The sequence below is a fragment of the Citrus sinensis genome, chromosome 4, assembly GCF_022201045.2.
Source record: "Citrus sinensis cultivar Valencia sweet orange chromosome 4, DVS_A1.0, whole genome shotgun sequence".
Taxonomy (NCBI): domain Eukaryota; kingdom Viridiplantae; phylum Streptophyta; class Magnoliopsida; order Sapindales; family Rutaceae; genus Citrus; species Citrus sinensis.
The window spans coordinates 2,731,137-2,745,554 of NC_068559.1; the positions used below are offsets into that span (position 1 = coordinate 2,731,137).

General features: G+C 35.6%; 3 protein-coding genes and 1 non-coding gene across 4 annotated transcripts; 2 read left to right on the forward strand and 2 right to left on the reverse strand.

The window, feature by feature from the left end:
* Nucleotides 1-1,642: 1,642 nt before the first annotated feature.
* LOC112498926 (RING-H2 finger protein ATL52-like) lies at nt 1,643-2,161 on the reverse strand. The gene has a single exon (XM_025100801.1). It carries the CDS (start codon nt 2,159-2,161, stop codon nt 1,643-1,645), a length of 519 nt encoding a protein of 172 aa, XP_024956569.1.
* Nucleotides 2,162-4,883: 2,722 nt separating this feature from the next.
* LOC102615832 (hypothetical protein) lies at nt 4,884-7,338 on the forward strand. The gene is made up of 2 exons (XM_006486025.4): nt 4,884-5,051; nt 5,452-7,338. Exon 2 carries the CDS (start codon nt 5,728-5,730, stop codon nt 7,252-7,254), a length of 1,527 nt encoding a protein of 508 aa, XP_006486088.1. The 5' UTR covers nt 4,884-5,051; nt 5,452-5,727; the 3' UTR covers nt 7,255-7,338.
* An 824-nt stretch (nt 7,339-8,162) lies between these two features.
* LOC102615530 (heat shock cognate 70 kDa protein) lies at nt 8,163-10,726 on the reverse strand. Its single transcript, XM_006486024.4, has 2 exons — nt 10,399-10,726; nt 8,163-10,123 (listed from the first exon to the last, which is right to left on the reverse strand). Exons 1-2 carry the CDS (start codon nt 10,610-10,612, stop codon nt 8,376-8,378), a joined length of 1,962 nt encoding a protein of 653 aa, XP_006486087.1. The 5' UTR covers nt 10,613-10,726; the 3' UTR covers nt 8,163-8,375.
* Nucleotides 10,727-13,959: 3,233 nt separating this feature from the next.
* On the forward strand, nt 13,960-14,031 carry TRNAP-AGG (transfer RNA proline (anticodon AGG)). The gene has a single exon. It is a non-coding gene; the product is annotated as a tRNA-Pro (tRNA).
* The last annotated feature ends 387 nt before the right edge of the window (nt 14,032-14,418 follow it).

Here is a 14,418-nt window from a genome sequence, read left to right on the forward strand (position 1 = left end):
CCCTTATTTTCCCGTCAACCTTTATAAGTAGTTTTGATGTATCAGACTTACAGGTTATGTGCGTACAGTTAGTTCTTATAAAATTCGGATCTTCTACTTTGATTTTGTCCATCGTTGTGATCTTGTACTATATGTTTATAACTCAAATTTTTATTTGAATTAAGTAGAAGGTAGTCTTAGTTGGGACTAGCATACTGATAAAAAATTAGCAGATATACAACTATTTTTGAATTGATTGATTTATTTATTTTTTCGGTAATGGGTTGGGTAGAGCAATTATTTTGGTTTTTTTAATTGGTTAATTATCATCAATAGTGAGAGAAAACTATTTAGCATATTGGCGTGATTTTATTGGGTAATTTTTATTGGAACCATCCCATGTGAGCTTGTTTGTTAATGGTATGAAATATGAAATTTTATGAATTTTATATTTTTTTAAAATATAATTATATATATTTTTTAACTTATGTTTAATTTTTAGAAATTTATATCTTAATAGAAAAAGTAATTTTTTTATCTGCATGGGAAGGGTTTGAATGGAAAGAAAATATTATTCTAAAAATATCTCCATTAAATATACTTTTTTTCACAAACTATAAAACATAATCCTTTTGTTCATGATTTACAAGGATATAAATATTAAATAATCTTGTTTAAGATTTTTTATTTATAAGAATCAAGAAGATGCTACCACTTACATTTAGATATTAAAAAAATAAGGATAAAAGCTCGTTTAGTCCCTATATTTTGAAGTTAGTGTTCGTTTAGCCCTTATATTTATAAAAATACCTCAAACCATCCCTACCATTAAATTATTGACACTCTTGCCATTATCTTTTGTTCCTTTTAACTTATTTTTATAATATTGTCTTATTATAATTTTTTTAGACATTATTAAAAAGAAAAAAAATAAATTACCAGTTTAACACCAAAAAATAAAATAAAATAAAAAATATATATTAATTTTTGTGGAACACGCTCTTGAGTTAAAATATTATTTTTTTCTAAAAAAATTGATAATTTAATTTTTTACAATATTAATTTTTTAGACATACGTGAGCTTTCACAAAAATAAATATATACCTTTTTTGTTTTTATTTTATTTTTGAGTTTAATTTGATAATCTAATTTTTTATTAATATCCAAAAAAGAAACATTATTGTAGGAGTGTAATATTGTAAAAGCAAGTTAAAAATAATAAAAAATAATGGCATGAGTGTCAATATTTAGCAGCAGAGACGTTTTGAGGTGTTTTTAAAAATATAGAGACTAAATGGGTACTAACCTCATAATATAGAGACTAAACAAGCTTTTACTCAAAAAATAAAAAATAAATATATCATACAGATATTTGTATTCGGACCCATTTACGTTTTAGCCAAATTCAAAACTATTCAAATTTCAGATTAAAAAATTAGGATTACCTAAATCTATCATTCTCATAAAAGAGAAATAATTTCCAAGTCTCAACTTTCTAAATGCTCTACACTGTATCAATTTAATTGGTCTGTGAATTCATGATATCAATGCCATTTTCCACTATGAGTATTGAGTAACTCCAGTACATGAAAACATCGAAGGAGGAACATACAAGACACTATTGACATACAATTGAAGAAACTTCTATCGCCACCGTGCATCATCACATCGTCCTGGATTGCACATCAACATTTTGTACCATACCGGCCGCCATGGCCTCGGGACCGGCGGAGTCCCTTGGTCGAAGAATCTGCAGCGACGGCGTGGCATCGGAGCGACACATGGGGCAATTAGAATGAGAGTAAAGCCACATATCAATGCAAGGTGCATGATAAGAATGCAAGCACTCGGGCAATGTGCGTAGCTCCTCACCTTCCTCGAATTCACTCAAGCAAACCGCACACATGCCATCCTCATCGCCCACCGGGCCCGTACCCTTGTGGTATTTATGGGCCGGGATGAGCTGGGCCATCGAGTTCTCGATGCTGCTCGGCGTCGCATCAATCTCGTGCACGAGAGGCCCGGCCGGCCGCCGCCTTGGGCCTGACCGGAGGCCGCGGCTGCACCAACCGACGGAGGTGCAATGGTAGATTGCGATCACAAATGCTGCTGATCCGACCCCTATAAGAAGTACTGCAATTTTGTTGTCATCAATGTAGCTATTATTGCTGTTGTCTCCCATTGTAGAGATTTAATCAGCAGCAATTGTTATTTGTTAAGTCACATCGGAAAGGCTGGTGAAAATTATATGGCTGTGACGGGGATTGCAAGATGAGCATTGTGTAATTTTTATCTTATAATATATTATTTTGAAAGCTTAGCTATATGATGGTTACGTTTGGGAGTTAATTTTTTCAAAAACACGAACTAACAAAAAATTTATAAAAATATATATTTTTTAATTTTTTTTAGTATTTGATTGAGATAAATCAAAATATATAATTGAGAATAAACAAAAAGGAAAAAAAAAGCACTTAAAAAACATCTAAAAGAGGTATTTTTTAAGAATATTAAACTGAATTTGTGACGTTGTTATTGATTGAAATAGTTTTCTTTTTTTTTGGGGGGAGAAAACTATTAACTGCATACCATGAATTTTATTATTTTCTATTCTCCTCCTTTTGAGACTGTTAAGAAGTGTTTTGTCTTGTTAATATAGGGTGTTATACAATATTAACAATGTAGGAAATAATAAAAATTGAAAAAAATTTAATTTAGGTCAAAGTGATAAGTTGTACTCACTATTACTTATGTATGGTTAGATCTATCATGGAGAATTTTGTGAAATTTGGTCAACATGGATGCATTAAGATGGTATCTGGGGCCCAATATATAGTTTTCTAACTCGGAATCTTAAAATATGAGAAATGTTCGAAAAATCTTCAAAACTGTGGAGTTTTAAAGACTTAAAATTTAAAACACTTAAGTCGCATAATTTATGTATTTTTTTCCCGGATGTTCTCGTACTTTATAATTACATATTAGAACAATTCTAATATATATAACCAATACTCGAAGTCTACTATCATAATTAATTGGTAATTATTAATTAACTCTTTAAACAAATGATGAAAGCAGGCTATGCTTCTTATATAATGGACTGAGTAATACAGCTGTAGCATCAATGCGACGAACAAAAATATTGCACTGAATCGATTTCAACGAAGCATTTATAATAAAAAGAAAAACTGTACCTTCAAAAGCACGATCGCTATAGTATTTGATAAAATAACATTTTTGTGATAAGTGGTAACTGTACTACAATCTCAATTTTTTTTCTTTTTTTTGGGGGGGGGGTGGCGGGGGGGGCTAAGTCCCCCTGTTAATGATCACTTTTCAATCAATTTAAAAATTAAAAAAAAATCATCACTTCTCAACTTTGGCTTCACCAATTATAAGTAGAAAAGTGGGAACTTTGATAATGTCTCCTTGCATTATTGTTCAATTATTCACCAATTGCCAATCGCTTATGACTTTCATGGACTGAAAAAGCTCATATACAAAGAAACAAACAAAAAGACCTGAACGTGCAGAGCAGGCTCTATCCGGCCAGGGCATTATTGAATCATACGTTCTGGTTTTTTTTTTTTTTTTACACGTGATTAATTGCAAATATTTTCCACCATATCAGTCTCTGTGTGTGTGGTTGGGAAGAAAACGAGGGAAAGTAAGTGTTAGATAAAAAAAAAAAAGAAGAACACAGTTTTATTTTTAAAAAAAGAAGAACACAGTTTGATTAATTTGTTGTGTGTTCTTTCTAAGATTGCATAACTTCAATGTTTGTTCTCTTCTTAACCACTAAGTGGATATTAAATTTGTGTATAATATGATTCAAGTTATGATGCAATCACTTAGGAGTTGTGAGAAGGGAAATTGGTAAGAGATATATTATATCGATTCAAGTACGCATAAGCTCATCAACTTCGTATTGCATGTGTTTTGTATATAAAAAAAGGGTCCGTACAGTAATTTTAATATTAACAAAATATATTACTAATATAAATATAAAATTTTATGATCTTTAATTTTGTTATTTTATCCAATAGATCCTCTATTATACATGCATAAATTAACTACTTTGAACAAAATATAATAACTAAAAATTGCCATAAAAATTCCACCTCTGCCCAATCACCCATGATGTAATATAGATTGGGAAATCTATTTAAATTAAGGTTAATTATAAAAAAATTATTTTTTCCAAACTAAAGTTATTAAGGCTTTGTTTAGTATAGTTTTTCAAGTTGAACTTATTTAAGTCGAGCTTATGTTAGTAAAACTTTTACAAGTAGAATTTGTACCCAAAAAAAAAAAGAAATATTTATTTGATTGTGAATAAGAACTTTAATTGAAAATTACAAAATTAGTTTAGTAGGTAAGGTTTTTAAAGTTATATTATGAAAAAATAAAATAATATTATCAAATAAGTAAAAGATATTATAAATATTTTAACGTTGTGAAAAAAAAAAATTTTCAAGCTCCACTTCTAAAAACTCAAAATTTGAGTTTTTTCTAATAGGGTTTAGGGTTCTATTAAAAAATAAATAAATATTTTAATAAAAAATTATAAAATTAAATAGAAACTTATTACTAATAAGATAAATCATATCAAGATTATTAAGTTTATTTCAAGTTATTCATAACGATTTGACCATAAAAAATAAGAGCCGTAAATGACTTGGCATCATTGAGAAGATGGAAGTGAAAGGGTGGCTTGGTAGTTTATACAGTTAAAAAAACATAGAGGCTTTTGACGGTACATCATGTACCGTTACTGTTACATTGCCACTAGCACAACTACACGAGTCTACAACAAACACATTTACACCAGACGCCACTTTTGACTGTTGTTGTCTTTTATCTCTGTTGCTGTCACCGTTAAGTAACGGCGTCCGTTTCATCACACACCCCACCCACGGCATCGTTTACTGGTGCAGGTGATTCCCACACAGCCCCGTCTCTTTAAAACTTAAACAGGCTCCGTTAGTCTCCCTATCTCTCTCTCTCTCTCAAATTGGGGATCCATTGTCGGCTCTCTGATTTCTTCTCAATTCTAAAGCCTCTCTTTTTAGGTGAATTTTTTCAATCTCTCTTTATTTTTTGCGTTATCATTCATTGGCCCTTTTGTGTTTTCATTAGAACTAGATTGCCTGGAATCTGTACTTTATTTGCTATATTCTATCAGTCTTATGAGATTCTATGGATCATAGAATATTGGTTTTTTTTTTCCCCATCTTGTCTATGGTATGTTTGGTTGATGAGAAAGCGTAGAGAAAAGATAAGAAATAATAAATCTTTAATCTTTAATTAGTAGATGTTGTAACCCTAAAAAAGATCGATACTTTTTGTAAATTGAGTTTAATCCAAATTATTTGGGTTATTTAAATTTCATTACTTTTGCGTTTTCTCTGCAACAAAGCAGTAGGTTGGGTTCTTTGATTTTGATGGATTTGATTTTCGTTTTTGTTTCAGGTTGGTGTTGACCTTACAATGTTAAATCCTAATTGTTTGGTGTTCTCTGAATTGCTTGATGAATCTTTCTGAGTTTTTGTGGTGGGGATTTGTGAGTGTTCTGATCATGGAGATAAATATGAGCTCTCTTTGTGGTTTTGTGGATTGATAGATAAGTTTATATGATATATGGCAATATGGCAGATGAAGAAGTGTGTGATTTGCTTTTGTTGACTGTTGTCTGACGAAATTACTTACACCCCAGAAGCAAGAGAAGAGAAAAATAAGAAAAATATAATGGGGGAAGCTTTACTAACAGCCTTGTCAATCGATAATTATCACCCGTCCACTCTTTTGTCAATGGATTCGGGTTTTCTGTCACATGATGAATTGGAGAAAGAGATGAATCGGTCAGCCATGCTTTCTCGGCCACCAGACATCAATCTACCTTTGTCATCTGAGTCCAGCCTACCTCTTCTAGCATGGAATGATCCTTGTGACATCTTAGATGTTGGTCTTGGGCCTCAGGTTCATGAGGCTGAGACAGTTGTTAATATTCCAAAAGTTGCAAAAAAATTTGCTAAGCGTCTTGATAGTGTATGGGGTGCTTGGTTCTTCTTCAGTTTCTACTTCAAACCTGTTTTGAATGAGAAATCGAAGAGTAAGATTGTTTGGGATGCTGAAGGTGTGTCTGGATATGAGAAATCAGACTTGCAGCTAGATTCTTTCTTGGTCCAGCATGATATGGAGAACATGTATATGTGGGTTTTCAAGGAAAAGCCTGAAAATGCACTGGGCAAGATGCAGCTGAGGAGCTTCATGAATGGCCACTCTAGGCAAGGGGAGCGCCCTTTTCCATTCAGCGTGGATAAGGGTTTTGTCCGATCTCACAGGATGCAAAGAAAACATTACAGGGGTCTGTCTAACCCCCAGTGTGTTCATGGGATTGAAGTTGTTCCGTCACCCAACCTCATGAATCTTGATGAGGAAGAGAGGAAGAGGTGGGTGGAGCTTACGGGCAGGGATTTAAACTTCTCCATCCCTACTGAAGCTAGTGAGTTTTGTTCATGGAGGAATAGTCCAAACACGGAATTCGAGCTTGAACGCCCTCATCCTCTACTGAAGAATGGCGTAAATCCCCACCCGAAAAGATTGCTTAATGGCACCAGCTTGAATCTGTCTACACAACCATTAGAACATAGCAATGGGAACAAAATGGACATTTCACCTGTGTGTCACAAACGGAAGAAGGATAATTTCCTACGGGCGATTGATGGTGATTCTTGTTTGCCTCATAATTCACATTCTGAAAGGGTATTGGACATGAAACTCCAGATAGTTGAGCCACCATGGATTTATGAGTTTAGCGGAGTAATGAAGAACGTCTTTGGGCCTGTCACGGCAGCAAAAACAATTTATGAAGACGATGAAGGGTTCTTGATCATCATCAGTTTGCCTTTTGCTGATCTTCAAAGGGTGAAAGTTACTTGGAGGAATACTCCTACACATGGGATTGTGAAGGTATCTTGTGTGAGCACAGCCCGCATGCCATTGATTAAGAGACAAGATAGGACATTTAAGCTAACTGATCCAACACCAGAGCACTGCCCTCCAGGGGAATTTATAAGGGAGATTCCCCTTCCAAACCGCATTCCAGAAGATGCTAAATTAGAGGCATACCGCGATGAAACAGGAGCTATGCTTGAAATTATTGTTCCCAAACATCGTGTAGGACCAGAAGAACATGAGGTCCGTGTATGTCTGCGCCCCTCTCCTTGGAGTGAGCGGCCATTTGTTGACTTGGAAGAGGCAATTGTGTGTTAGATGTAAGGATGGTTGTTGCTTCATTGTTTACTAACCTTATTGTTCCATCAAGGAAATCTGTGAAATGAAATTGAATTTTTTTTCTTTTTGGGTCCATAAAAATTGGATTTTCTTAATTCCGGTTGTGTGTTATACTAGTTATTGTCGGTTTTAATGGCCATATTTCTTCATAGACTTCATCTTGCATTTATCATAATCGTTGAGTTGTGGGATCTAGCTTCCAATTCATCACCGTTGGATTATCTAAATTTGTTTTGAACTCTGTAAAAATTTACAACAACTGCTAATTGTCAAAACAATCCTTGATGGGCTCAACTGATGGATCCTGCAAACTTTTTCAGTCACGGCCTAAGAACCTTGTTCATTCAACTTGCATGGGTTGGAATTGCCGTTCGTTGATCTATTATTTAAACTCAACAAACTTCTACGAGTATATCATATATGTAGTGGAAACAGAAACAAAACAGTATTTATAAATTCCTACTAAAATCAACCTGAGCTCCGAAAGTGGTGCCTCTCTAAGATGGCTGAAATTTGAAATATTCAGGCCAGTTCTGCAAGAAAAATTTGCTTTTAACACCTCCAAAAAGTTTCCGTAATCAAAAGTCGAAACAATACTCTTGTTTAAGTAACTCACATGGTTTTCATTAAAAAAAAAAAAAAGTAAAAATACTAGCATGACTAAAAATATAACAAAGTTCATTCAGGATGAGCAAAAAGACTAAAAGAATAAATTCATATGATTAGTTCAGGAAGTGCAATAATTCTACCAACATCAATATCTCGGAAATCATTCCAGAAATCGATTATAATCCTCACACACACCTCTTGTCGTGTGACATAATCTTAATCAAAGAAGCAACTTTTTTGTGAACACTTACACTATGTTACTGCAAATAAAACTAAAATATTCTAAAGAGTTGTGACATTGACATTGAAAATATTAAGATGACATAAATGACGGGCAGCATCACTTAATAGAAACTAATTTGGCCTTTGGGAGTCTCGAAAGAACTCTACTATTCTGATGAAACAAATTCATTAAAACTGATAAAAAACTCTGAAAGTTATAGCCCTACCAGTAAATTTAAGCTTGAAAAAAATTATTAAAAAAAAACAACTTAATCAACTTCTTCAATTTTAGGGCCAGCACTGCTGCCACCAGATGGAGGAGCACTTTCGTCCATGCCGGGACCGGGAGCAGGACCTGCACCAGGAGCGACACCGCCTTGATACATCTTAGCTATGATAGGATTGCAAATGCTCTCAAGCTCCTTCATCTTATCCTCGAACTCATCTGCTTCGGCAAGCTGGTTGCTGTCCAACCACTGCATAGCCTCCTCAATAGTATCCTCAATTCTCTTCTTGTCAGCCGCTGAAAGTTTAGAACCAATTTGATCATCCTTGATGGTGTTCCTCATGTTGTAGGCGTAGTTCTCCAAAGCGTTCTTCGCCTCAACCTTCTTCTTGTGTTCCTCATCTTCAGACTTGTACTTCTCTGCCTCCTGAACCATCTTCTCAATCTCTTCCTTGGACAGCCTTCCTTTGTCATTGGTGATTGTAATCTTATTCTTCTGGCCAGTTGTTTTGTCTTCGGCCGAGACATTCAAAATTCCATTGGCATCAATGTCAAAGCAGACAGTAATTTGAGGAACGCCCCTTGGTGCTGGAGGAATGCCTGAAAGCTCGAATTTTCCCAGCAAGTTATTGTCCCTTGTTCTTGCTCTCTCACCCTCATAAACCTGGATCAAGACCCCGGGTTGGTTATCTGAGTATGTGGAGAAAACTTGTTCCTTCTTGGTGGGTATGGTTGTGTTTCTTGGGATCAAAACAGTCATGACGCCACCAGCTGTTTCCAATCCAAGAGACAGAGGGGTAACATCCAACAGCAAAAGATCCTGCACCTTCTCGTTACCCTCACCGCTCAGGATGGCAGCCTGAACAGCGGCACCATAAGCAACAGCCTCATCTGGATTAATGTTCTTGCAGAGCTCCTTGCCATTGAAGAAGTCTTGCAAAAGCTGTTGCACCTTGGGAATCCTAGTGGAACCACCAACAAGCACAACATCGTGGACAGTGCTCTTGTCCATCTTAGCATCCCTCAAACATTTCTCAACGGGCTCCATACACTTCCTGAAGAGATCCATGTTCAATTCCTCAAATCTGGCACGAGTTATGGTTGAGTAGAAGTCAATACCCTCATACAAAGAATCAATCTCAATTGTAGTCTGGGCAGTAGAGGAGAGAGTCCTCTTCGCTCGCTCACAAGCAGTCCTCAATCTCCTAAGAGCTCTAGGGTTGCCGCTAATATCCTTCTTGTTCTTCCTCTTAAACTCCTGAACAAAATGATTCACCATTCTGTTATCAAAATCCTCACCACCAAGATGAGTGTCTCCAGCAGTAGCCTTCACTTCAAAGATTCCCTCCTCAATAGTGAGCAACGACACATCAAAAGTCCCGCCACCCAGATCAAAGATCAACACATTCTTCTCACCCACACTAGTAGCCTTCTTGTCAAGGCCATAAGCAATGGCAGCAGCAGTGGGCTCGTTGATGATACGCATCACATTAAGCCCAGCAATGACACCGGCATCCTTGGTGGCCTGACGCTGAGAGTCATTGAAGTAAGCTGGAACCGTGACCACTGCATTCTTCACATTTGAACCAAGGTACGCCTCAGCAATCTCACGCATCTTGGTCAGCACCATCGAAGAAATCTCCTCCGCAGAAAACTGCTTCTCCTCTCCCTTGTAGACGACAACAATGGTGGGCTTGTCGCCAGCACCGGGAATCACCTTAAATGGCCAGTGCTTGATGTCGCCTTGAACTGACGAATCACTGAATCTTCTCCCAATCAAACGCTTAGCATCTATAAACCCACATAAATAATTCAGTAACCATGACGCGCGTAAATAATTTCAGAAAAGATAAGGGTATTGAGTGATATTTATCCTGAATCTAGGTAAATTAATTTCTGGCCCCTGACATTTGTAGGTTTTTCATTATTATTTACTTTTTTAAGTTTGTTGTTTCTTACGATATCTAACACGATGAAAAACAAGTTTTTATATAAACCTCAATGAAAATTAGTATAAACTAATTGACACACACACACACACACACAGAGAAAGAGAAGAGCATTACCGAAGACGGTGTTGAGAGGGTTCATGGCGACCTGATTTTTGGCAGCGTCGCCAATCAAACGCTCCGTATCAGTGAACGCGACATAAGACGGCGTCGTGCGGTTGCCTTGGTCGTTGGCAATGATCTCAACGCGATCGTGTTGCCACACGCCAACGCACGAGTACGTGGTCCCAAGATCAATGCCTATCGCCGGTCCCTCTCCTTTTCCGGCCATTGTATTTAGCTCTTGCTTCTTGTGAAAGTGAAAAAAACAAACGGCTGGGATTCGATCAAAGAGAGGCTCCTCGGTTTGTGAGTTTTCGTTGAGAGCTGGTTACGGTATTCCGCGTATTGAGTGAATGAGTTATGGGGAAATAGCAGGGTTTTATATACTGTTTGGTTCTGGTTTCCAGAAACTTCTATGAGTTAAATCTCCGCCGTTGGATCGGATCGTGTGATCAGTCTTCGGATGCAAGACGACTCCCAGTTTCTCGGAATTAGTTAGGTCGTGATGCCCACACGTCTGTCATTTCTTATTTGGGTTTGTTAGTTTGACATGCGTCGCGTTAGGGAATAATATTAAAAATTAATTATTTTCGCACTAAAATATTATAGAACGCACGTGTCCTTCACATTTTTTGAAAATTAAAGCTAATTTCTTTATATTAAATTACAGTTCTTCTACCTTAAAATTCTACATATCTAATTTAAAATTTGCTAAGATTTTAGATTGAAAAAAATAAATTAGCTCACACGTCAAGTGTTTATCGAACATTAGTTAAAAAATCTACGCTCGCATATAATAAGGAAAGATTTTTGTTAAAATTCATATTTTAAAATAATATATTAAATTAAGCTTGATGAAGCTCAAAGTTACACCGTTAGACATTTTGATCTGTTGAATTAATTATCACCTATTGTACTTTTGTAGAAGAGACTTTACCATTAAGTTCCATGTTACTGAATCAGTGTACAAAATTACCCTTTGTAATAGAAATTGAGATTTGAGAAATAGATCATCAAATAGAAGGTTAGATAAAAAAAAAAAGATAAAAAAGATAAATATTATTTATCCTGTGTGTTTCGTTTATTAAACTTCGCCGATTATTCTCTTGCCAACTAGATCTTCAATAAATAATTTCTAAGAGTAGAGCTATTCGCACCCCGTCATTGTCCTTATAAAACCTCATGTTTTGTACTTTGAAGTTAATGGCTAAATCAAATTACAGTTAAGGACATATATAAGTCTAATTAAATCCGATCACATTCTTTTAAAAAACTAAAACATCGTACAACCAAACATTTAAACCTCTATTTCTCATTTGAATTTTAATTAGTTTAACTTTTGGTAAATTCTAAATAATTTAAAACAACAAAGTATAGCAGCATGTGTGCTTACAATTATTATTATTTTGTTAGTATCATGTTTTTATAGATTTTAACTTAAAAATTCTTTTGTCATTGTTATTTAATTTCCCCAAAGTTGGAGACAGGAATAAAGATTTACCAGCTTTGCACAAGTATTTTGAAAATCTTTGTAAAAAAAAAAAAACTTTATTGAATACTCAACCAACGAATTGGACTGTTAGTGAGTGGAAGAAAAACGTGATAAAGAAAGAGGCTGAATCAGAAAATTGAGGATATAAATCCACCAAAAAAAAAAAAATCATCAAATCTATAATATATTTGTTAATATTACCTAGTAATCTATATATTGAGCGTTTCAAATAAAAGAAAACTTTAGAAAATATTATGATAAGTAGGGTGTACAAAGATAATTGCTGAGTTTAATGTAGCTCTATCCATCTATCCATTTATCTACTTATGAATAAAGATAGATTTATTAATGCAAAAGTGATGCTTGGTGAGAATTTTAGAGGGTTGCCAATAGCTTCACTCTAATTCCAATCTCTTAAAAGGAAACAAGTCATTAAGACATTACTTACATACTCCATGCAGCTAGGCTAAGCTTAGCCCTTCTCGCTGAAAGTACAAGATGTAGATAAACCCGCAGATTTATAACCTAACAGCTTTAGTTAAGATATTCCAGTTCTTGACAAATATTTGCATAAAGCAAAATATATAAGTAACTAAAAAGTTGATAATCACATGCAGAGCGAAGGTTCCTCTCATCCTCCTCCTCAAGGCTTCAGTGAGTGATGCCAATTTCCAATAGGGTTTGGCCCGGAAGGCACCTTATGAACCGTAACTTTAGCCAACCTCCTTGATTTAATCTTTTCGCATAAACAACAATTAAAATTTGTGTTAGTAGAGAATCGCGCGCATAGAAGATATCAGGCGGTAGCATATTAAATTAAATTACCTTGTTTACCCAAGTAGCTAATATGTACCGGCTGGCTGAGCTCATTCTTGATTTTCCAGTTTCAAGCTTAAAATCAACTGCATGAACAACGATCACAACTAGAAGTAATGCTAATAATAATTATTATTTTTTAACAAACTCATCAGTTGCAAAGGCTGGAAGTACAAGTACTCGCCTGATTCTGCAGCTTGAATTATGATGGCCGCGGCGAAACTGCAATAAGAAACCATAAGGAATGCCAAGAAGAGACTAACGTATGCTTTATTCTTCATCGTGACATAAACCTTTTGCATTCATGATTAAGCAGGAAAAACATTAGCCTATAATATAGTTGTGAGAATTATTCAATTAATCATTGCCTAGTCTGATGAGTTTGTAATTACATGCTAAAGCTGTCTGGGAATCCTATGCTTTACAGATTGGAGTTAAAAACGACTAGCAACTTTGAGTTATTGTCTTGATATGTTTGACTTTCTCTTTTTTTTTTTTTTTTTTTTTTTTTTTGTGGGGGGGGGGGCTATCATATCATTTGACCAAATGGCCATCATCAATTACATTGTCCACCTATATGTATACACACTTCCCAACCTAAGCTAAAGTTGCTCAAATTAAAGGACAACGCTGTCAGATCGAGATCGTGCCATTTGTCAACCATGCATTGGACATTTGGATTTTCTAAAATCAATCAATGATAAAATGCTGACCAAAAAGGCGAAAAAAAAAAATGCTACAAATTGTAGTTCTTATGTAAATTTTTGTTCACGTTATTGCCATTGGCAATATGCACTGCTGGTTTACTCTGGTGGTAACTGGTAACTACTTTGCAGCGACGGATAATAGCAAGATTTTGGATGTATTTTTTGATTCACTAATTAGTCAAAGGAGGAAAAAAAAAAGGTGTGCTTAAAAGAGGGACACCACTTTTGAGGGAGAAGACTCTTGCTGTATAGCAATAATGGTGCATGCCTCCTTGACCTTCAAACATGACAGTTTGGAATCATATACATATTTTCCAACTGTAGCAGCAGATTTTGTGTCTGCTGGTTGTTGGTTGTTTTATCGAGCAAAATTGATTGCATTCCCATTTGAGGCCGTGGTTTTAAAAAGTTACCCTCTCTGCTTTGCATTCCTGTTATGCTTGTGGTTGAGCAGTTACCCAATTAGCACTACTTCATCTTGCATCAGCCTTTATTTAGCCTGGTGGCTACTCTTCCAATATTTGGTTTTGGATTGTAGTTTTGAGTGCCTGAAATCAAAAAGGGCATTTGGTCTAGTGGTATGATTCTCGCTTAGGGTGCGAGAGGTCCCGAGTTCAATTCTCGGAATGCCCCCCCTTGGCTTATATATTACGCTTCTACCATTGGCCTAAGTAAGTGCTTTGCTCTTCTTGGCCATTGACATTGGACCACCATTTTGCAGTTCACAGAATGTGGCTTTCATGATGGCAAGTTTTGCTTGGAGGGCTTTTGATGTTGAATATTAGCCGAACAACTCAAGTGGGATTGGCTCAACTCAATTGGTTGACTGACTACTTTTCTCGCATTGGTCAAACATGATGACATAAAGGATTTGCTCACTTTGAAGCATTTTCTTTTTTTGGCCTTTCAAACCAAATTTTCATCTTGATTTAACCCCCCCCCTGCCTAAATCTCAACGTAGTTGGCGGCAAGTTGGCAACTTACACCTAAGTCAATTCAACCATTGGAAATAAAAGAAAA

Excerpts from the sequence above, each read along its gene's own strand:
- LOC112498926 (XM_025100801.1), bottom strand. The coding sequence starts at position 2,161 with ATGGGAGACAACAGCAATAATAGCTACATTGATGACAACAAAATTGCA.
- LOC102615832 (XM_006486025.4), top strand. The coding sequence starts at position 5,728 with ATGGGGGAAGCTTTACTAACAGCCTTGTCAATCGATAATTATCACCCG.
- LOC102615530 (XM_006486024.4), bottom strand. The coding sequence starts at position 10,612 with ATGGCCGGAAAAGGAGAGGGACCGGCGATAGGCATTGATCTTGGGACC. Across the intron at positions 10,124-10,398 it reads CCCTCTCAACACCGTCTTCG|ATGCTAAGCGTTTGATTGGG; the intron begins GTAATGCTCTTC and ends GTGGGTTTATAG.